The sequence below is a fragment of the Pongo abelii genome, chromosome 8 (assembly GCF_028885655.2).
Source record: "Pongo abelii isolate AG06213 chromosome 8, NHGRI_mPonAbe1-v2.0_pri, whole genome shotgun sequence".
NCBI lineage: Eukaryota > Metazoa > Chordata > Mammalia > Primates > Hominidae > Pongo > Pongo abelii.
Window position 1 is genome coordinate 139,830,083 of NC_071993.2, and position 22,511 is coordinate 139,852,593.

Here is a 22,511-nt window from a genome sequence, read left to right on the forward strand (position 1 = left end):
AACACAGACTCCGTGTGAGGGAACCCCAGCTCTGTTGTAGGGCAGTGCGCTGCCCGCCTGCTCAACTTCAGGTGACGAATGGCCCCATCCTCTCGAGCCAGGGCCCTGCAGCTGTTCAGTGTCTTCGTGAACTTTCAGTGACTCAGGAAAGTGGCTGAAGATAAAAATCTCACCGTACATCTTTGAAGGGAGTTGTGTTACATTTGCATGCATAGTGGAAGATTGGCTGTGGGGTGACAGGAGACCTGAACAGAAGGTTCTTCTGTGTCCCCTCTTTTTCCGGAAGTCTCCAGTGTGGCTCCAGGCTTGGTGCTAGTGGCTGTGGAATGAGTGTTCACTGGCTGCTGCATGGTTTGGCCCTTCCCTCTGCATCGTGCGCACAGCCCTGTGCTGTGGCAGTTCTCCACATGCATTCCACACGTGAGCATCCATGAGGGGTGGGTATCCACAAGGGAATGGCATCTACAATGGCCAGGTGGCCTCCGGGGAAGCCGTCCCCCGGGAAAGGCATCCATTAGGGAGGGTGTCCTCTAGGAAAAGGCGTCCATGAGGGAAGGACATCCTTGAGGGGAGGTGTCCTTGAGGAAAAGATGTCTTATGAGGAGATGGTGTCCATAAGGGAAAGGTGCCCATGAGGGGAGGGTGTCCTTGAGGGGAAGGCAACCTCTAGGGAAGGCCATACATGAAGAGAGGGCATCCTTGAGGAAAAGGCATCCATGAGGGAAAGGCTTTCATGAGGGAAAGACATCCATGAGGGGAAGACATCCATGAGGGGAAGACGTCCATGAGGGGAAGACATCCATGAGGGGAAGGCATCAGTGAAGTGAAAGTGTCCATGAGGGTGGGGGGGCGTCCTTAAGGGGAAGGTGTCCATGAGGGGAAGATGTCCACGGGGGAAAGAAGCCTATGAGGTGAAGGCATCCATGAGGGAAAGACACCCACAAGGAGAACGCGTCCATGAAGGGAGGGCGTCCTTGAGGAAAAGTTGTCTATGAGGGAAAGCCATCCATGAGGGAAAGACATCCATGATGAAAGGGCATCCTTAGGAAAATAAGTCTATGTGGGAAAGATGTTCATGAGGGCAGGGCGTCCATGAGAGAAAGGCATCCATGAGGAAAAGGCATCCATGAGGGAAAGGCGTCCATGAGGGAAAGGCATCCATGAGGAAAGGCATCCATGAGGAGAGGGCGTCCTTGAGGAAAAGGTATGAGGCAAAGATGTCCATGAGGGAAAGATGTCCATGAAGAAAAGGCGTCCATGAGGGAAAGGCATCCCTGAGGAAAAGGTGTCCATGAGGGAAAGGCATCCATGAGGGAAAGGCATCCATGAGGGAAAGGCATCCATGAGGAAAAGGCATCCATGAGGGAAAGGCATCCATGAGGGAAAGACATCCATGAGGAAAAGGCATCCATGAGGGAAAGGCGTCCATGAGGGAAAGGCATCCATGAGGAAAAGGCGTCCTTGAGGAAAAGGTATGAGGCAAAGATGTCCATGAGGGAAAGATGTCCATGAAGAAAAGGCATCCATGAGGGAAAGGCGTCCATGAGTGGAGGCCGTCTTTGATGGAAAGGTGTCTGCGAGGGGAAGGCGTCTAGGGGTCTTTGGCAGCACAGCTGAGCAGAGCACGCAGTGGGAACTCTTGGGATCCTGTGAAGTCCAGGAAGGGAGGGGGAGACAGAGGTGTTTGAGGAGTCTGTGGAGCCAAGGGGCAAGCTTTGGGGGGTGGGGGCCTTGTGGAAAGGGGGAACTGGGAAGGTCGGAGGGGAGAGAGGATCATCAGGGCGCTAGACGGGGAGCCAGGAGCTGAGTTGGTGGCTTTATGAGGCTCTTCATACTTTAGGTACCATTGCCGTGCTCCAGATGGGCTGAAGGGTCAGGGCTCCCTTCGGTCCCTGCGTCATCCCCTGGGAGCTTGCCGTGGCCAGAGTGAGAAAGGGCTGTCGTGAAAATCTGCATGGCGGCTGGCCTTGCGAAAGAGGCTTCCAGAAGGTGTTCTTTTATGTGATGGCTGTGAGGCCGCAGTTGCCGTTGTCATCATGGAAGCCAGGCCAGGGTGGGGGAGCAGGTGGGGCCTTGGTCGCACCTGCCGTGACCGTGTACCTTACCTTGCCCTGCCTTGTGCAGTGGTGGGGGCTAGGAGGCGGTGGGGGGCGCTGGGAGGCGGTGGTGGGGCGGGGAGGCGGTGGGGGGGCAGGGGGACGTGCTTCTTAAACTAGAGCTGATTTGCAGGAGCTTCGATGGCCCAAGCCAGGACTTTGTTCGGGTTAGAGCTCTGCGTTTCCACCTCTGCCCGTGGTGTCTCCAGCAGCAGCTTCTGGCTCCATCTGCAGATTTGCTTAAGTCACTTGCCCTGTCTCTGGGGGGAAGGCTGCTGCGTGTGGTCAGTGTGGTAGAACCCACGGTCTCCCCCAAAAAACTCCAGGCTGTGCTTGGGTGGGGCCTGCTGGGTCCCACACCCCTCCCCATGGCGGCCCAGCCCCACGCAGGGCCAAGGAAAGGCAGCTCCAGATCACATAGGCTGGCCAGGCTGCCTGCGGTGAGGTCGTGGAAACTCATGGTGTCCTGTGTGCAGGGCGGAGAGAAGAACAGGCCCCTGCCCACACAGCTGCTCGGTGCGCCCTGGCCGGTCCCATCGACTGCGCCTTGAGGAGGCCGTCTGACCAGGGGCCTGTGGGAACCTGGGTCTGGTTGGTCACAAACAGGCCTCTTCCTGGGGTCCCAGCACCCGTTGCAGCCCAGCCCAGCCCCGAAGGGACCTGGAGAGGAGAGCCCCCACCCAGGGCAAGGGTGCACAGCGGGGATTTTAAACAGGGTGTTTTCCAGGCGTCGTTGGCAAATAGCTGTGGCCTTTTTCTATCAAGAAATTCCCGTGTCCCTCTGCGCGCCTTATCTTGGCACGGGGCTTCCACTGGGGTGCTGTGCAGGATGTAATTCCTTTTTAGGTCACTCCAATACTCCTCTTTGGAGAACGCCTGCAAGGCCTGGCTGTTGCTATTTTTAACACCGAGTCTTGGCCGTGCCGATGGACGTGGCCTGGGCAGGCCTGTGCTGCCTGTTTCCTGGGAACCAGGGGCCCTTCGTGCTGGGCCCGGCTCCGTGGCAGAAGCAGGGTGCTGCTTGTTTGGCTGGTGAACATGCTCTTTCTTGCCATGTCTTTCCAAGATATTTTTCCTGGGCCTTCCTATGAAGCATCCAGTTCAAGGACACTATGATAAAACAACCCATGTGTTTTTATTGACCGCCCTTTTTTCCTTTAAGGTAGGAGCACCTGCTTTTTCACTGTAGAATTTTGGTGAAGAAAATGCACAGCTTTGGGCTGTGACTTCCCCGATAGTTCCAAGGTCACGCATGCCAGTGTCATTGTCACTCAGGGCGTGAAGTGCTGAGCAGAAGCTCAGACTCATGGGTGGAGATGTGCACCCCCATGGGTGTTGTGTCTCTTCACAGCCCTGCCTGGTAACCTGGGGACACTCTGTCACATCTGTGCTTTGCAGCGGTGTGTTTCCAGCCAGGCCTGACCCAAGCGTGCTGTCCGACACCGTGGCGTGGCCTTTCCTGTCCATCTGCGGTCCAGCAAGATGTTTTGTTGAAGGGATCTTTGTCCAGGATCTTGCAGGCTACAGAGGCTCCCAGGCCAGCCCTAGGGAGCTGCTTGGCTTCCTGCAGCTGCCTAGAGCTCTTTGTGCGTCCCTGTCCTCCTGGGTGCCGGGGCGCCTGTGTCCCCTGTGGCTGTATCTCTCCGGCACAGGCCAATGCCTGGGGTATGAGTAGCTGTGTCTGGCTGGTGTCACCTCACTCTGTCCAGCCTGTGCTGAGCCTGGATGCCAGCATTGTCGACACCTCACAGCGACCGTCTCAGGAAGGCATGTGCCGAAGTGGACCTTCCGAGAGGCGGGAACCAGGCCCTGGAGTCCCCGCCAGGAAGGGGTCCAGCAGGAGCCCGTGCCTGGCATGCTTCCTGGAAAGCCCACACTTCCACCCGCCACCACTGCACCCAGCCCAGGTTGTCACGGGCACTGACTGAATTGATCAGGAACTTGGGAGCCAGGTGTGAAATGCAGCTGTTATTAAAAATCAAATTATATAAATCTATAATAAAGTAAATATATTAAAACCAAAGGCAATAAATGCCCCACACTCATCACTTCCTAATTATTGTACTGTTACATATGATCTTGACTATTTAGCTCTGTGTCTGGGTGAGGGAAATACTCACACAGTATTTGATGTGTGAATGATGGTGCCTTGCTGAGCACCTCTCCTGCCCCAGGTTCAGTGACGCCACATCAGTGGCTTAGCGTTGGCCATGGCGGGGCACGTCCCAGGACCTCACCTGGAGAGCTAGTATTGAGCACTTTCGAGCACACCACTGCCTGGGGAGTTGGGGGGCTGGTTCTGTCTCCCTTCCCCATGGAGGAGGCGTCTGTCCCCAGGGCAGGGGCTCCTGGGTGCTGGCTTACTTGGTCAGGTAAAGACATTGCAACAAAGGTGCCCTGTCCCTGGCTGCCTTTTGTGGTGGTGCTAGCTACCCATCAGCTTCAGTAGTGAGCTCCTGGACCTCAGCCCCTGCCTGGCTCCCCTTAGTGGGCGAGGTGCTTGAATCCTGGCTGTTGGGATTCATTGCTCATCAGTGAAGCATTTACATTTACCCTATACATTCTGCAGCTTCACTCACTTGCAAAGGAAATATATTTTTTTTCTGTTAGCCAAAAATGTCCAATAGTAGGTCACGAAAAACCATCCTCTTCTAATGAGCTGTTTTGAGTTTCTTGCCTTGTGCAGTGACTAAATCTGTTTTAAAATGAAGTCTGTGATGTGTGTATCTGTCGGCTCTGGTGAGGCCACTGCAGGTGCCCAAGCGTGGAGTGGGTTCGTACTGTCTGAGCCTGGGCACTGCACCTCCTCCAGAGCTGCCAAACAGAAGCGTTTTCAAGCTGAATCCCCAAACAGGACGTTGGTAAGAAACAGAGATGCCCTCTTTTCTCCCTGGCCTTGCCATTATGAGACCAGGCAAGATCAGAGAACTCAGAGAAGGTCATGATTTTTCCATCGTTCAGAGGCACTCACTCGAGGGCCCTGGGGGTGGCTTCGCACAGCTCCAGGGCTCCTGCCTTGGGTGTTGCTGGCTGGAGGGAATGTGTTTTTTGGGTTTCTGGTTTTGTTCCTGCTGAGTTAGTTAAACAATGAGCACATTCGGCAAACTTTTATTGTGACGATTTCAAGCCCATATAAAAGTGGAGAGAATCCTTTCCGTGCCCAGCACCCACGCTCAGCTGTGAAGCTCATGGGCAGTTCTGTTTCAGATCCCCTCCACCTGCTCCTCCCACCCCTGAGCATTTGAAGCAAAAACCAGACAGTGCATCACTTCATTCGTGACTATTTCAGTAGGTATTTCAAAGAATACAGACCCTACACAGTATCTTTATATCTAAAAAGATGATCGGTAATTCCAACCTATTCAATATCCAGTTAGGATTTAGATGTTCTCAGTTGTCTCATAATTGTTTTTTACAGTTCATGTGTTACAATTAATTGATGTTTTGATAGAAATTGTTTTGTAGCTTTCGTGAGGTTAGGAGTGCCATCTCCCTTGGCGGGTGTGCCCCAGAGAGGCGTGTCATCTCCCTTGGCGGGTGTGCCCCAGAGAGGCGTGTCATCTCCCTTGGTGAGTGTGCCACGGAGAGGAGTATGCATTCTGTGTTCTGCAGGTGTCAGATGTGGTTTTCTGTGGTGCCAAGTGGACCACGGAGCTTGACTGTGTCCTGCATCTTGACTGCTTGTGTGTGTTGGTCTAGATCCATTGAGTGCCAAGGGAGGGAGCTAAAGTCTCCTACAGTGGTTGTGGGATTGTCTGTTTCTCCTTTGTTCTGTTAACTTCTGCCCAGTGTGTTTTTTGTTATTAGCCATATACACATTTGTGGTTGTGCTGTCTTCCTGAGAGTTGTCTAAGTCTTCACGAATGTTCTTCTTCGTCTCCTGGAGCCTTGGTCCGATGAATGTTGCCGCCACTGCGGCTCCCCGCGGCCCTCCCGGGCTCTCGGCCGGCAGCCCTGCCTGGCTCCCCGCGGCCCTCCCAGGCTCATGGTTGGTGTGGTGTGTGCTTTCCTGTCTGTTTGCTTTCTGTCTGTTTGTGTCTTTATCCTGAAAGTGTGTCTCTTACAGGCAGTGTGTTCTTCAGTCTTGTTTTTTATCCACCCTGTAGCTCCCAGCCTTGCAATTGGAGTGGCCAGAACAGCCTCAGCTAACGGAACTTCCTGATGATCGAGTTCCAGTCTGTGCTATTCACAATGGCAGCCTCTGGCCACCTGTGGCTTTTGATTGAGCATTTGAAATGTGACTCGTGCTGTCAGAGAACTCAGTTTTTAAACATTTATTTCATTTTCTTTTAAATAGCCACATTTGACTTGTGACATCTAGATTACACAGTGCCAGTCTAGACCATTAACCCTTTTATAACTGTTGATGTGGTTGAATCTGGGTCTGCCATTTTTTATTTTTCTGTTTGTTCACTGGTTTTTGTACCCTTTTTACCCCATTCCTGCTGTCTTTTGAATTATTTAATTTGTTTTGGCGTTCCATTTTTATTTCTTTATTGGCTGTTTGCCTTTTTAAAGTTTTTTTTTTTTTTTTTTTTTTTTTTGAGACGGAGTCTCACTCTGTCACCCAGGCTAGAGTGCAGTGGCGTGATCTTGGCTCACTGCAAACTCTCCCTCCCAGGTTCATGCCATTCTCCTACCTCAGCCTCCTGAGTAGCTGGGACTACAGGCGCCCACCACCACGCCCGGCTAATTTTTTGTATTTTTAATAGAGACGGGGTTTCACTGTGTTAGCCAGGATGGTCTCGATCTCCTGACCTCGTGATCTGCCCTCCTCAGCCTCCCAAAGTGCTGGGATTACAGGCATGAGCCATCGCGCCCGGCCCTTTTTACATATGTTTTTAAAGCTACTTGAGAGGGCGAGGTGGGAGGATTGTTTGAGACCAGGAGTTTGAGACCAGCCTGAGCAACATAGCAAGATCCCTGTCTCTCTAAGATTAAAAAAAAAAAAAAATTAGCTGGGTGTGGTGGTGCACACCTGTTGTCCCAGCATCAGGAGGCTGAGGTAGGAGAATGGCATGAGCCTGGGAGGTGGAGACTGCAGTGAGCTGTGATCACACCACAGCACTTCAGCCTGGGTGACAGAGCGAAATCCTATCTCAAAAAAAAAAAAAAAAAAAAAAAAAAAAAAGGCGTATTCAAGTGGTTGCTAGTTAATATTGTACTACTTCATGTGCAATGTTGAAATCATGAAATCACATAGGTTTCTATATGGCATGTATTCCATCTGTATACATGGAAAATCCCAGTTGGAAATATTATTTCAAAAAAATGCTTTATTAGATAAACAAAATGTGTGTGTGTGTGTGTGTGTGTATTTTCTATACCACATATATATACAATGTAATATTCGGCCATAAAAAGAATGAAATCGTCTTTTGCAGCAACGTGGATAGAACTTGCTTTACTTCTCAGTGAAACAGCTCAGAAAGTCCGTCCACATGTTCTCCCTTCTAAATGGGAGAGAGGGGTGAGAGTCACCTAAGGGTACAGTGCACATGCACACGATTCGAGTGGTGGTTACACTGAAAGCCCTGGCTTTAGCCCTGTGCAAAACAGCCACGTCACAAAACTGCACTGTACCCCTTACATTTATACAAATTAAAAAAATGAACTCAGCGTCAGCAAACTGCGCTCCCCCCACCCTGGTTTGCAGCCCAAGCCAGCCTGCTGCACGCCTTTGGAAATCAAGTTTGCGGACACACAGCCACCCCCAGTCGCTCCTGTCCCTTGGGGCTGCCCTTGCACTGCTGAGCAGGGACCACAGAGCTCCCGTGTCCATCTGGTTATTTACGGAAAAGAACCAGCCCTGCCTTCCTGGATTCCTCAGAAAGGGCTGATGGGGACAAAATTTCCCAAATTTTTGCATGTTGAAAACTGTTTTCTATAGTTTTGGAATTTGAAGGATAAATAGCCCTTGGTTTAGGCGTCATTTCACTGAGATGTTTGGGAAAGGTCATTCTGTTGTTGCCTTAGTGCATATGTTGGGTTTGAAGAGACTGGTGCTGGTCCGATTCTTTACATTTAATTTTAATTTTAATTTTTTTCTTTTTGAGATGGAGCCTCACTCTGTCGCCAGGCTGGAGTGCAGTGGCACGATCTCAGCTCACTGTAACTTCCGCCTCCCGGGTTCAAGCGATTCTCCTGCCTCAGCCTCCCAAGTAGGTAGGACTACAAGCGTGCGCCAGCAGGCCCAGCTAATTTTTGCATTTTTAGTAGAGACGGGGTTTTACCATGTTGGCCAGGATGGTCTCGATCTCCTGACCTTGTGATTGATCCGCCCGCCTCGGCCCCCCAAAGTGGTGGGATTACAGGCGTGAGCCACTTAATGTTTAATTGATCTGTTTTACCTGGAGGCCATGAGGATCTTATCTTTATCTTTGAAATCTTGGAGTTGATTGCTTTGGGTTAATTTTCTGAAGTATTCAGTGAGCCTTTCAGTGTGTAAGTGCGGGTCTTTTTCTGTTTTGAAGTTTTCCTGGGTTATAGTTTTAAATGTTAGGTGTTTCGGGTGTCCTTTGGGTCCCCGATCCTCCAAATGTTCCTCCTTCTCTGCCTGTCTCCCACGGTCACTTTTTCTCTCACGCGGTTTTCTCTGCGCGATTTTGCTTTCTCCGTGGAGTTTTCTGGCTTTGATGCTCATGTTGGGGTTTCCTTCCAGTGACCCTCCTGGCACCTGCTGTGGCTGTTGTCCTCCGTCATGACTGTTCTGTGCTTTGCCTCTGCCGCCCCCGAGGTTGAGGGGCGCTCTCTGTCTCTTTCTCCCTGTGGTCCATTCTGTATTTTAGTTTCGCATCTCTGATGTGAGATGGTTTTTCATATTCTCAACTGCTTGAGTAGATTTGATTTTATCTACAATGTGGGCTCCCGTCCTGTTCTGCCTCAGGGTCGTTTTCCTCGGGTTGGGCACGTTTCCCTCAGTTTGTGTGTGTACAATTTTTTGTCTTTTTTTTACAGCCGTTTTGTAGGGACTTCCTTTTGCTCTTCTTTAGTGGGAGTAGGGGTTTTGCAAGATTCCTAGTTTAATAGCACCCTCTTCTGTCGGTATTGCAAAGTCCAAGTGCATTCACTGGCTTTGGAAGTTGGGCAGTGATTGGGGTCTGGGAGTTGTTCCTTCTCTGATTTGCTGGCGGTCTTTCTCTTTCAAGTCCCTCTTTTCCTGCCTTTTCTTCCTTTCTCCTTTGCCACCTGGTGACTCAGGGCTGCTACTTCTCCCTCTTTTTAAAAATCTTTTCCTCTTCTTCATTGGTAGTGTCTCAGTAGTGCCCTTGAAGCATGGCTGTCCTGGCTAGGCTGGGCCTCCCACTTTCCATCACAGCGGCCTCCAAGTCTCGCCTTGTGTTCCGACCCACGCTTGGATGCGCTGGGATGCTCTTCCAGAATCTTTAGCCTCCGGACTTGCTGGCTGTGTGTTTGACTCTCCGTGTGTCTCTTCCCTGGCGTCTCCCTTCCCTCTCTTGTGGTGTTTCTTGCTGTGCCTTTGTGCTTCACAAAGCCTTGCACCCCAGCCGGGGCAGTCCTGGAGCCCGAGAGATCACCTTCTGGAGTCTGGATTTTTCCTCGTTTTATTCACTGCTATTTGTAGCTTCCAATTTTATTTTATTTTATTTTATTTATTTATTTATTTATTTTTGAGACAGAATGTTGCTGTGTCACCCAGGATGGAGTGCAGTGGCACAATCTCGGAGCACTGCAGCCTCCGCCTCTTGGGTTTATGCGATTCTCCTGCCTTAGCCTCCCAAGTAGCTGGGATTACAGGCGCCTGCTACCATGCCTGGCTAATTTTTGTATTTTTAGTAGAGACAGGATTTCACCATATTGGCCAGGCTGGTCTCGAACTTCTGACCTCAGGTGATCCACCCGCCTCGGCCTCCCAAAGTGCTGGGATTACAGGTGTGAGCCATCGAGCCTGGCAGCTTCCACTTTTTTTTCAAGTCACGCTGAGGCTGCAATTTGGGTTTTTCTATATATATAAGTTACATATATATATATAAAACATAGTTCATATATTACATTCATTATATATCACATTCCCTGCCTACATAGAAAATTGGGGAGCAAATTTTTGGGAGTAGGCTGTCTTCAGCTACCCTGGAGGCTTATTCTATGTATTTTAAAGAACCCAAGAAGAAAAAATGTAATCTTTTATATTTACCCAGGTACTTCCCGTTTTTCCTGCCTTTCCTTGTTCTTGGAGATCCAAGCTGCCCCCGGATCATTCCTCTCCAGCCCTGCTCGGCCGTCAGTTTCCAGCAGACCTGCTGGTGGAACGTTCACTTAGTTTTCTTTTGTGCGAAAATGTTTCCCTTTGCCTTCATTCCTGAGGAATATTTTCAATAGATACTGACTTCTGGGTTGACTTTTTTTTTTTCCTTCAGCAATTGAAAGGCCTTGTTCCACTGTCTTTTGGCCTCCAGGTTTCCTGATAAGAAATCCATGGTAATTTGAATTGTTGACTCCTTCCTGTATGTGTGTTCTCTTACTTCTGTCCAGTTGGTTTCAGAAGTTTTTTCTATTAATATATCTTTGTTTCCTTCAGTTTGATTATGATAAAATGTGGCACAGACGTGCCTAGATAGGAATTTCTTTGAATTTATCTTGTTATTTGTTTGAATTTATCTTGTTAGGCACTCACTAAGGTTCTAGAATCTGTAAATATATGTCTTTCACTAAATTTGGGGGCATTTTGGCCGTTGTTTTTTCCGAGTGTTTTTCTCATGCACCATCTGTTTCTCCTCTCCCTCTGTCTCTCCGACTACGCGTAGAGTAGACGTCATGCCATTTTCTGGAGGCTCTGCTGGCTTTTGCTGAACCTTTGTGCTTTCTGTTCTTTGATTTCAGTAATTTCTATTGACTTATCTTCAGATTTGCCAGCTGTTCTCTGTCATCTTCATTTTACCATTGAGTCCTTCTGGTCATTTATTTCAGATATTGTATAAATGTTTTTAGTTTTTGAAATTTCCATTTGTTTCTCCTTTATAGTTTCTGTTGAAATTTTCTATCTTTCCATTTATTTCAAGAGTATTTACTTTGACCTCATGGAGCATATTGTAGTTGTTGCTTGAAAACCTTCCTCTGCTGTGTCCGGCATTGGTGTTGTCTTAGTGGTGGCATCTGTCTGTCATTCTTTCTATTAAACGCGTGCCACGTTTTCAGATTCCGACAACTCAGGGTTGTGTCCTGGTTGTTGTGGATGCTGCGTTGTGTAGACACTGGCTTTTCTTACAGTTCTCAGCATGCACGCATTCACCCTGATGAGGTACAGACCATAAGCTCAGTCTCATGCTGGGTGCTGGTCAGAGCCCACCTCACTGCTCAGAGCCTCTGCTCGCCCGCGTGGGTTGTCACACGTGTGTGTTTGGGGTTATTGGAGACTCAAGCGGGTTCATACACAGACTTAGGGTTCCCTCTTCCTAGCTCTTCCCTCCAGGGTTGCCCCGCACCGTCCGGCTAGTCTGGGCTTCTTTCTGTTGCTCTTCTGGCCAGAGAGAGGGTGGGGTTTCCTCTGGATTTGTGGGGTCCACATTCTGCTGCTCCCGTAAGTGTGGCCCAGGCTTGGGCAAAGCCCGAAGAGGGAAAGAATAAGAGACTCACCCTGTGTATCACTTCTCCAGGCTCTGACTCCCGGCGCTGCCTGTCTCCCTCTCTTTACCTCTCAGCCTCCTCGGGCGCATGTTTTGTTTTTAGTGTGTGGTTGTCCTCGGCGAGAACAATGGCCTCTGAGGGCCTCATGCTCCCATGGCAAAACCGGAGCCCCTGCTGATATGCCCTCACAGTGCCTGTTAGTTGATGCGTGTCTCTGTACACCTTCCTTTCTCTCGGCCGTTTCCTGTTCTTCTTTGCCCCTCTTTGCCAGCGCTTATCTGTGGAAGGCATCCAGTGTCCCCCATGCAGTGTCCGTGGTCCTGTGGCTGGAGGTGTCCTGTGGCTGTGCTCAGCGTGCTGTCTCCCATTTCCTGGAATCGGCCTCCGTCTAGATTCGACGTGGGTTCAGTTTTTCCGCCGGGATGCTTTGCCGTGGCGTTATAGCTTTCATCGGGAGGCATGTGCTCTGCTCACCCCTCCGTCTGTGTCTCTTTGTGGTATTAGCAGCTGCTGGTGTTCACTACCTCGATTCACCGCGTCATTAAGAATTGTAAAATGGCTGTATTCTAATTCTACCATTTCTTTTTCACTTTTTGGTAGGAGTGTTTCTGTAAAGAGGGACTGTGTCCCGTGTGCTTTTCCAGAGACACCGATTGTCCAAGAAAGGCAGGATAATGCGTTGCTCCATTCCCCTTATTTGCCAGTTTTCCAAACGATGTCGGGATTCAAAATAACACCCTGATTTCAAGATGACCAATGCCTGGAGGCTCTCAGGCTCATTATATACTCATGGATGTAAACTTTCTTGTTGTGCCAATCCATTCTAGACCATAATTCTGTCTCCTAGACAGAGTTTATAATATGTGAAGTTACAGTTCTCCATGCAGCTAACTAGTCCAGCTATCCGGATGGATCTAACCAGGATGTCGTCCTTCTCCTTCATGAATTCCTCAGACAGTTTGCCTGTGCCTTTGTGGAGTGAGATGACCCCATGCCAGAGGGCGATTTTCTGAGCCCAGTCTTTCAGCAGAAGCTCCAGGGACTGGGTGTTAGCTCACCTGCAGTCTGCTCCAGGACAGCTTCGCAAGGGCCCGTGTTGTAAACCGTGCGTGGAGGTGGTTTGATTTGTGGGTGTGGAGGAACAATAGCATCATTTGCTGCCATTCAGTGCCCTGCTCTTTTCTATAGTCGTTCATTGCTTTTCTTCTGAAACTTCTCATTTTGAAACTTGGTTTTCAAAGGAAGTGTGGCCTTTCCTCTGTTTGGGGTACCCATCTCCGTAACCTGTTGTAGATGTGTGGGAACCCTGGGCTTCTCCTGATGCAACATTTTGTGTTTCTGAAGCATCCTCTCACTTCAGCTTTGAGGGCGTCATCACCCCCGTGCATGGTCAGGGTGTGGGGCACACCAGCAGGGCTCCCCAGCGTGGACCAGCGCTGGCGCGTCAGGGTTCAGGGCTCATGGTCCAGTGGGAGGGGATGTGGAGAGCAGCCTGTGACTGCAGAGGAAAAGGAGGTTCACAAAGCCATCTGGGAGTCCAGCGGGAAGGGGCGGCCTTCTGGGAACAGCCTGGAGCCCGTCTGCGGTCTGGGGACAGCCTGGAGCCCGTCTGCGGTCTGGGGACAGCCTGGAGCCCGTCTGCGGTCTGGGGACAGCCTGGAGCCCGTCTGCGGCCTGGGGACAGACTGCAGCTCGTCTGCGGTCTGGGGACAGCCTGGAGCCCGTCTGCGGTCTGGGGACAGCCTGGAGCTCATCTGCGGTCTGGGGACAGCCTGGAGCCCGTCTGCAGAGGAGGCCCGGGGTGTGGGGAGTGGGTGGAGGCGTTTCCAGCAGAGGGGCAGCAGCAGAGCCCCAGCGTGCAGCACTTGCTCTGTGTGGTGTCCGGCGGGCTGGGGATGACACCTGAGAAGCCCTCGTGTTCTCGGTTCTTCTCCATGCGGCTCGCCGGCCGTCCTTTCGCATCAGGGCTGTGTCTCACTGTGCGTCTGGTGTTCCGGGGCCCCTGATGTGGCGGCTATGCCAGCATAGCTGCAGTTTCTCCACCTCCTCACTCCTGCCGTGACAGCCCGAGAAATGCTGTAAAATCTAGTTATCTGTGAGGTCGTTGGAATCCGAGGACACATCTTTTCTTGTAATGGCGTTTGCCTACAGAGCTGTGTGCGTCACAGCCCGCTCTCCTCCCCCATCACTCTGGGAGCAGGGGTCCCCTCTGTTTGAGGAGGCCTGGCCTTTGTTGGTGGGGGCTTTGCTTAGGAGCACATCCATGTAACGTACACTTGCTTTTGAGAAAAACCAAGCTGTTCTGGCTTAAGTTAGTGGGACCGTTTGTCAATAACTGCATGAAAATATATACGTAAGACTTCTGACCCAACTGTCCACGTGGAGGGGCGGCCGCACATGAGGATAAAGACCTGCCGATGAAGCTCGGTGGTAATTTTACATGTCATAACTCTTCATCATCCTGCTTTTCTGTCACGTGCTTGAAATCTTGCCAGCTTGGGGAAACTGAGAGTATATGTCGTAGCTGAACTCACGTTCCGTCCAGTACAAAGCAGTTGTTGCCAGGTCGCTCTGTGGGAGATGTTGACTTTAAATGAATGTCACGGAGAAGAGGAGTCATTTTCCTCAGTTGTTTATTTAAACTTAGTGATTTGTTAAAATTTAGTTTCAAATACTATTAATTAGCAAGGTCATTGGGTTTACCAATTAAGATATATTGAATATAGGGTTTTTTTCCCCCCCATAGAGGTATGGTTTAATCAGTTAGCTCTGCTAGTATATAGAAGGAATTCAACTATTAAAGACTAAGAAAGGCACAAAATAAACCTAAACACATCCAAGAATATTGTACTACTGCCACTGTCTTTTTCTGGGTGGTACGGGAATTGAGGCAGTCTAGTGAGAAAAGTCACAGGCCTGCAGGATTTTGAGGCCACATATGGGGACTCACACCTGTAGTCCCAGCACTTTGGGAGGCTGAGGTGGGAGATCACTCAAGCCCAGGAGTTGGAGGCTGCCGTGAGCTATGATCACACCACTGTACTCCAGCCTGGGCAACAGAGTGAGACCCTGTCTCAAATGAAATTAAATGAAATAAAATGAAATAAACTATAAGTGTAATAAATATGTTGTCTTAGGACGGGCAGCTTAGTGTTTGGATTCTGAGACCTAGCAGGAATGGTGAAGGGATGGGGGATGAGAGGAAGTCAAAGGGCATAAAAGCGTCATCCTGGCCCAGGTCTGAGGACGCTGTGAGTTACTAATTCTGCTGGTGCATTCGAGGTGCCGTGACCAAGGCCAGGAGCTCTGGCATAGAAGCAAAAGCAGCGTCGGTTCCTGTGCCCAGCCATGCGCCACTATACCCACGGCATCCATCACCTTGGGTCCCGGCGCCCTGTGAGTGAGGAGAGTGCTGATGTCGCCTCCTACTCATGGGTTCGTGGAGGCTCCAGAGCTTGGTGACCCTGCAGCCGATTGCCCCATGGTGTCCTAGGGCGTGTGGACACAGGCCTCTTCTGTGCCAGGGAGGCGTGGTAGATCTCAAGCCCACCCACTCTTCCTCTACCCTCAGGCACCACAACAAAACCAGAGTTGTGCATCAAGACAGCCTGGAAACAGACCACCGGAAACACTCAGACCACCGGCACCAAGGGTTGTCTGTTTTCAGAACTTCTGTTGTTTTGAGCACAGCCCAGAGGGACAGCTGGCCCTTGGGAACCACGTTGGGCCATCTGTTAGGGAGAAGTGCACCGCCTGGGCTTGAAGGCAGTGGGCTGTCTGGCCTCCTGAGTGCCCGGGGAGCCCACGCCCATGGCCACGCGCAGGAGGGAGGGGCCCACGGGGTGCATCCACGCTGCGAACTCAGGCACGGCCGCCCTTGTCTCCTGCTGCCGCTGCTACCTGCAGCACAGATGGAGCCTGTGCACGGGGCCTGGTCAGAGCTGTTTCTGTCTCCCCAGCCTGAGCCCGTCTTCCCTTGCTGGCTGCCCACTTGCTCAGCTGTGCCCTGGACCGTGGCCGCTGGGCTCTTGGGAGGTGGGCCATGCCCACAGCTCCATCTGGCTCACAGTGAGTGCCGTGTCGTCGTGAGCACCTCCAGGCTCCCAAGCCCAGCACAGACGGCACCGGCCCCTTGTCTCCCCGCCTTTCCCCTCCTCCAAGGAAGCTCGTCCTTCTGGGCCCTCAGTGGCTGTCGGGGCGCCACCACCCCAGCACCAGACAGAGAGCCCCGTCGGGGGCTTGCTCCTTGGAAGCGCTGCACGTCATGTGTTGCAGGGGAGCGGGGTCAACCAGTGCCTCACCCCTCATCCTGCTCAAGTGACATGTGGCTCCCCGGCTGCCTCGCGTGTGTCCCACCCAGGGTTTCCTGCTGGGTGAGATGGTTCGTGTCCTGGCCTGCGGCTGTCAGGACTCCCATGAGTGGCGAGGTGTGCGGTGCGGGGCAGTGGCTGGACTGACAGTGGGAAATAGACGGGAACCTGGAACGAGGAGAGGCCATGTCAATACTGCATCCGCTCTCCGAATTCTCTGCCCGTGCGTCCTCTCAGAGCCTCTTGGTGGAAGCCACCAGGTCACACAGGAAGCCGCACTGACAAGGATATTTGTTGCACTGCTCTTTAGCTGTAAAAGTTTGGGACAGATTCAGCACGCTGCAGCGGTGATTGCTTGAGTCAGAATCCTTGCCGGGGACCTCAGAGACATGTCGGGGGCCTGGGAGCCTTGATGGGGCGGGCGGGGCGGAGGGACCAGTGGCTGTGATGCCAGGCTCAGGTTCCCGGCTCTGCCACTTAGTGGAAGTGACCTTGCGTGAGTTGCTGCTGTGTGTCGGCGTCCTCCCAGGCTGTGAACAGGCGGCGGAGTGCCTGCCTCCTACATGCATGAACACATGCATACATAGGCACATGTGTACGCACACATGCTGTGGCACACGTGTGCTGGTACGTGCTCCCGCACACGCATGCACACGTGTGCACCCTTGCTGGGGTTGTGCCTGGGTGTTGCTAATGGCTGACTTCCTGGTGAGATTGTGACCAGTTGATCTTGAGGCTCCCAGATGCTCTGCAGTAAACATGCGTAACTTTTTTTTAACTAGAAAAAAGGCCTCTAGATGTTTGAAGAGGCTTCTGAGAAATCTGGACTCTTTTCTATGGAATTTATAGTAATGGGAAAATGAAAAGCACTGGAAATATAAATAACTGGAAGCACGAAGGCGAGGTGACTCCTAGAATCTGTCCAGAAGAACCCATGGTCGCAGACATGGGGCCCCATCTCTGCCAGACCCTGGTGGCTCCCAGGCCGTGGGGGCGGTGGAGGGGGCGGTGCCACGTGTGGCTCTGTGGACGGCTCCGACGACCCTGACAGTGTGCTTCTCTCCCTCCAGGTCGTGCACACACACAAGCCGCACTTCATGGCTTTGCACTGTCAGGAGTTTGGAGGGAAGAACTACGAGGCCTCCATGTCCCACGTGGACAAGTTCGTCAAGTAAGTCTAGGGGCAGGTGCTGGTGTGTGTCCACTTCCCGGGGGTGTGGGGCGCCGGCGGGTGTCTTTTCATGGTACTGTGATCACCAGCCTCACCATTTGGGACTCGCCTGGGGGTCATCTTGGCTGAGTCTCAGTTTTCCAAAGAGAGGAGTGGCCCAGACGTGTCCAAAGAGAGGAGTGGCCCAGACGTGTCCAAAGAGAGGAGTGGCCCAGACGTGTCCAAGGAGAGGAGTGGCCCAGACGTGTCCAAGGAGAGGAGTGGCCCAGACGTGTCCAAGGAGAGGAGTGGCCCAGACGTGTCCAAGGAGAGGAGTGGCCCAGACGTGTCCAAGGAGAGGAGTGGCCCAGACGTGTCCAAGGAGAGGAGTGGCCCAGACGTGTCCAAGGAGAGGAGTGGCCCAGACGTGTCCAAGGAGAGGAGTGGCCCAGACGTGTCCAAGGAGAGGAGTGGCCCAGACGTGTCCAAGGAGAGGAGTGGCCCAGACGTGTCCAAGGAGAGGAGTGGCCCAGACGTGTCCAAGGAGAGGAGTGGCCCAGATGTGTGGCCGCGAGCCTCCTTGGGGCGGCGACAGAAGGCCACGGAGTGACAGCCTGCTGCCTCTACACGGCGAGGGTCTGTGCTCTCGGGCCAGGGGACGTGAGCCCCAGATACCAGTGGAGCCGTCTCCGTGTGTGTGTGTCTGAGGCCTGGGCCTGCGGTGGCTGGGGTTCACATCCCACTGCGAAGTCTGTCTCAGGGAGGTCGCCTGGGAGCGTCTATCCTCCTTGGAGGCGAAATCTCCATCGTTTAGGAGGAAGGTGCCCCACAGGTAGTCCCAATGTGCACACCCTGAGGCTTCTGACAGGGCGGGCCCAACTGGGTCCTGCCTGGGGAGAGGGGGCGCCCGGACCTGAGGCATCCAGGAGTGGACAGGAGCAGGTAGGGGAAGGCAGGCTTATGTTCAGACATGGGGCCTCCTATCGGCTGTTGCTAATAGTGGCTGCTGTATTTTCCCGAGGCCGCAGCCATGAAGCCCGTCCTCTGTGTCCCCTACAGTGTGGCCTTAGCACATTCCTGCGTTGGGGGGCTGCATTCTTGCTGTCCAGGTGCTGGCAGTCGTGGAGTGACATAGGCCTCCGTGTTGAACTCGCAGCGCAGGGTCCTTTAGCAGAACAAAGTGGTGGTTTCAGCTGCTAAAAAAAACTGCCACAACTTCCCAAAATAATCTATAACTTAAGGCAGTTTTTTTTTCTTTCTTTTTTTTTTTTTTGAGACAGAGTCTTGCGCGGTCGCCCAGGCCAGAGTGCAGTGGCGCTATCTCGGCTCACTGCAAGCTCCGCCTCCCGGGTTCATGCCATTCTCCTGCCTCAGCCTCCCAAGTAGCTGGGACTACAGGTGCCCGCCACCACACCCAGCTAATTTTTTTGTGTTTTTTTAGTAGAGACGGGGTTTCACCATGTTAGGTAGGATGGCCTCGATCTCCTGACCTTGTGATCTGCCCACCTTGGCCCCCCAAAGTGCTGGGATTACAGGCATGAGCCACCATGCCTGGCCAGTTTAAGGCAGTTTTAATTAAAATCTTAGTGGCATTTTTCCTAACATTCAATAGACTAATACTAAAATTGCTATATAAGAGCAAAGGGTCAAGAATAGTTACAAGAATCCTGAAGGAAAACAAAGTGGGTTCTCACCTAGCTGGACCCCAGGGCTCATTCCGAAGAAGCACTGGGGCAGGTGGCATGGCGCAGGCCCGGAGAGGAGAGCGGATCGAGGCAGGTGCGCAGCCCAGAGAGGAGAGCGGATCGAGGCAGGTGCGCAGCCTAGAGAGGAGAGCGGATCGAGGCAGGTGCACAGGCCCTGAGAGGAGAGCCGAGGCAGGTTCGCAGCCCAGAGAGAGGAGAGCGGAGTCGAGGCCCCGCCCAGACCCTCGAGGCTGCACCTGGGGGAGGATGGGTGGGGACGTGGGCAGGGGCATGGGATCATTGGTGTCCTGTTGGGAAAAATGTAATTGGATCCCTGCTTTGTGTCATAAGCAGCCACTTCTCACTCACCCTACATAAGACGAATTTCAGTTGTATTAATTATATAAATGTAAAAGGCAACATTAAAAATTTCAGTCTAAAATATAGGAGAAAATCTTTATAGTTTTGGGATGAGAGATTTCTTTTAAAATGTGCAGGAAGTGCAGCCTACAGAATAGAAGGCCGAAAAATGTGGCCATGTTTGAACTAAGCATTTGCTTATGAGAAGGCACTCAAAATGAAGTAACTCAAAATGAAGTCAAAATTCAGCCACTTCGGGAAAAAATATCTGCAGCACACCTTACTGACAAAAACGAGAGTTTAAATATATGAAGAACTCAGTAAGTCGGTAAGAGAAGGGAAGCAGCCCCTGTTGGGAAGCACTTCCCAGAGAAGAGAAAGTGGGGATGCACCCTGAGCACGGAGGACGCCGCCCTCACAGCAGGCAGGGACGCCGCGGGCCGGATGGGAACGATACTGCTGTGTTTGGTGTGAGAGCTTCACAGTGGAGTGTGGCCCCCACGGCCTTGTGCCCCCGCGATGCCATGTGTGTTTCCTTCATCTGCGCTTTATGCCTAATGTACAGTGTTATGACTTTTGCTTTAAACAATTTTCTTTTTAAAAGATTAAGACGTGAGAGAAACGCCCTTGATGTGGACCAGTTCACTGGCTTTCAGTGCCCTCCGCCCTTTTGTGTGGATTCTGGTTTTTATCTGGCACCCTTCTCTCTCTGCCTGAAGAACGTTCTTTAACATTTATTTTAGCACAAGTCAGCTGCTCATGAATTTTCTCAGCTTTTGTTTATCTGAAAAAGGTCTTTGTCCTCATTTTTGAAAGCTGTTTTTGTTGTAAATAGAATTCTAGCTTGTCAATTTTTTTTTCCTCTCACTACTTTAATGATATCGCCCCATTGTCTTCTGTATTGCATTGTTGCTGGTGAGAATCTCGCCATTGTTCTCTCTTAATTTTCTTGTATATAATGTGCCCTTTCCTCCACTGCTAGGTTTTGTCTTTATAGCTGGTTTGCAGCAACCTGATTATGTTGTACTTTACTTTGATGTTCTTTATGTTTATCTTGCTTGGGGCCATTTGAGCATTTGCAGTCTGTGGGTTTATTGTTTTAATCAAATTTGGGGAAAGTTTGTCCATTATTTCTTTAAATACTATTTTTCTTTTGCTTCCCTTCTCTTTTGTTCTCAGGCTCCAGTTACCTGATGTTAGATTGCCTGGTTCTACCCCACAGGGGCCTAAAGCTCTTCTGATTGTTTTCAGCTCATTTTCCCTGTGTTTCGGTTTGGATCGCTTCTGTTGCTGTATTTTTCAGTGGCCGGGCTCTTTTCTGTTGCAGATTTTGATCTTCTCTTAGGTCCACGCAGTCAATTCGTTTTATTTCTGACATTATGTCTGTCCACTCCTTCCAGAAGCCTCACGTGTGCTTTCCCTGTCCTCGCTTTTCCTTCCGTCTGTGTGCTCCTTTCACTCTCTGGTCACAGTTGCAGTGACTGTTTCCAGCTGCTTTCAGCTCATTCCATCATTTTTGCCTCTTCCGGGTCTGTTTCTGTTGACAGCTTCTTCGTGGGATGAGGGGACACATTCACGTGGTGTTGCTGCTTCTCATGTCAAGTTATTTTCGATAGCATGCCAGACATTGTGAATGTTACGTTGTTTAGTGTTTTCTTCCCTTAAAGCGTGTTGAAGGTTGTGTTTGCCAACAGTTAAGCCACGTGGGGATCAGTGTGAGTCTGTCAAGGCATTCTTTGCCTTGCCCTTCTCTACTGGTGTGGTTTTATTTTCTTCAATGTGGACCCCCTTCTTCCTGACACATGGACTGGCTGGATCACAGGGTGCTGGTCTCCTCTCTCTCCACTGGCTTGAATAAGCAAGCGTGGGTAGGGGGATGATGTACTATCTCCGTGGAGGGGCCAGGCAGATGGGGCCTCGTCCTCCGTTCACGGGCTCCAGGGGTGTGCGGTGGCCTCCTGTGCAGCCATGCTTTGCGGAGATGGTGGCGAGCTTGTCTCCTTAAGGCCTTCCTGATGATAAAATGTGACCAGTAGGATGAACGGTTGGGGACAATGGCGTGTCCAAAGGTCCTTTCCCTCCTGTGTGGTTGCGAGGCCATGGCAACTCAACCACCATCCTCACTGCCACTTCTGGGAGGAGCAGATGGGGACAGAACTACCTGGGCCCTGGGGTGCATGTGCCCCAACCTGTGTGTGCTGGTGGCTACTGGGGTTCCAGTTTCTCGCTTAAGACCACGCGTGAGCTATCAGGAGCGCCTCCAGAGCTTGGAGTTGCGCTTCCCTGGCATGAGACCTTGGGTGAGTTCTCAACGTCTCCATCCCTGGGATGCCTCAGACCCTGGCATCTCATGGGCTGCGTGGAGACCAGAGCCTGTGGGAGCTTGAGCTCTGCACATGCTGAGAGCTGAACGTGAGGCCACCTCCTGCGGTGGCTGCCGCCATTCCCTGCCCTCTGCCTGTCACAGGTGGACGGTCTCACGGTGATGTGCCCATGTGCTGGGGCCCCTCTTATACCTTGTGGGCGTCTCATGAGGTGCAAGGCGTCTGTGTGGCTTTTCCTCAGGAACCTACTTTCTTCCTTCCAGAGAACTATTGTCAAGTGATGCGATGAAAGAATATAACAGAGCTCGAGTCTACCTGGACGAAAACTACAAATCCCAGGAGCACTTCACGGTGAGTCCCTCCCGCTGCCTGGTGCAGGGGTCAGACAGGCTGGCCTTGGCGGAAGCCAGCCCTTCGCCTGTGTAAATGGAGAGGGGTCGGGGTGCTCCCCGCCTGAAGCCTCGCTCATGCCTCCCTGCCTGGGACTCCCGCAGCCTGCTTGGTGGTCTGCTCGTGGTCTGAGCCCGTGGCTGGCCTGGCAGGGAAGGTGGCCCAGCACGCACAGGGTCTTGGGGCTCCAGACCAAGCCCAAGCGGGAGTTGGGGAGTGACAGGCGGGGAGAGGCCCAGGGCCTCAGCGTGCGTGAAAATAAGAGGGAGTCCGGGGCTCTGGGCGTGTAGATGAGAGGTTGGACAGCAGCCGGTATTGCTTCAAGAGCCACCGTCGCCAGCCCTGCTCCCATGCTGGGTCCGTCCCTTCCTGAGCCCTGAGTGTGCGGGGCTGGGGCGGCGTCCTGCCTCGGAGAGAGGCTGTTCCTCAGGGTAAGCACAGGGGGAGTGGGACAGAGCCTTCCACAGGGCTGGGAAAGACCTGTCCCTCCTCTGCGGTCCTCTGTCAGGTGGACACATGAGAGGGTGGCCCCGGTGGACGTGGCAGCCTCAGAGATACAGGCACCAGGTGTCTGGGAAGGTGCAGGAAGCTCCTCAGAGGAGGGGAAACTC

General features: G+C 52.0%; 1 protein-coding gene across 4 annotated transcripts in view; it reads left to right on the top strand.

Moving 5' to 3' along the window:
* INPP5A (inositol polyphosphate-5-phosphatase A) overlaps positions 1 to 22,511 on the top strand; it is a 244,174-nt gene that overhangs the window by 93,573 nt on the left and 128,090 nt on the right. For 2 of the 4 annotated variants that reach the window (XR_008510733.2, XM_024253980.2), the window contains exons 3-4: positions 17,062 to 17,162; positions 21,774 to 21,861. The exons of 1 other annotated variant lie outside the window; for it this stretch is intronic. Coding sequence is in view for 2 of the 3 variants with exons in the window: in XM_024253980.2 (XP_024109748.1) it covers positions 17,062 to 17,162; positions 21,774 to 21,861 (189 nt within the window). In the remaining variant the exon portion in view is untranslated. The remainder of the gene's footprint in view (positions 1 to 17,061; positions 17,163 to 21,773; positions 21,862 to 22,511) is intronic. One more of the 4 variants, XM_054523089.2, reaches the window with a different exon arrangement.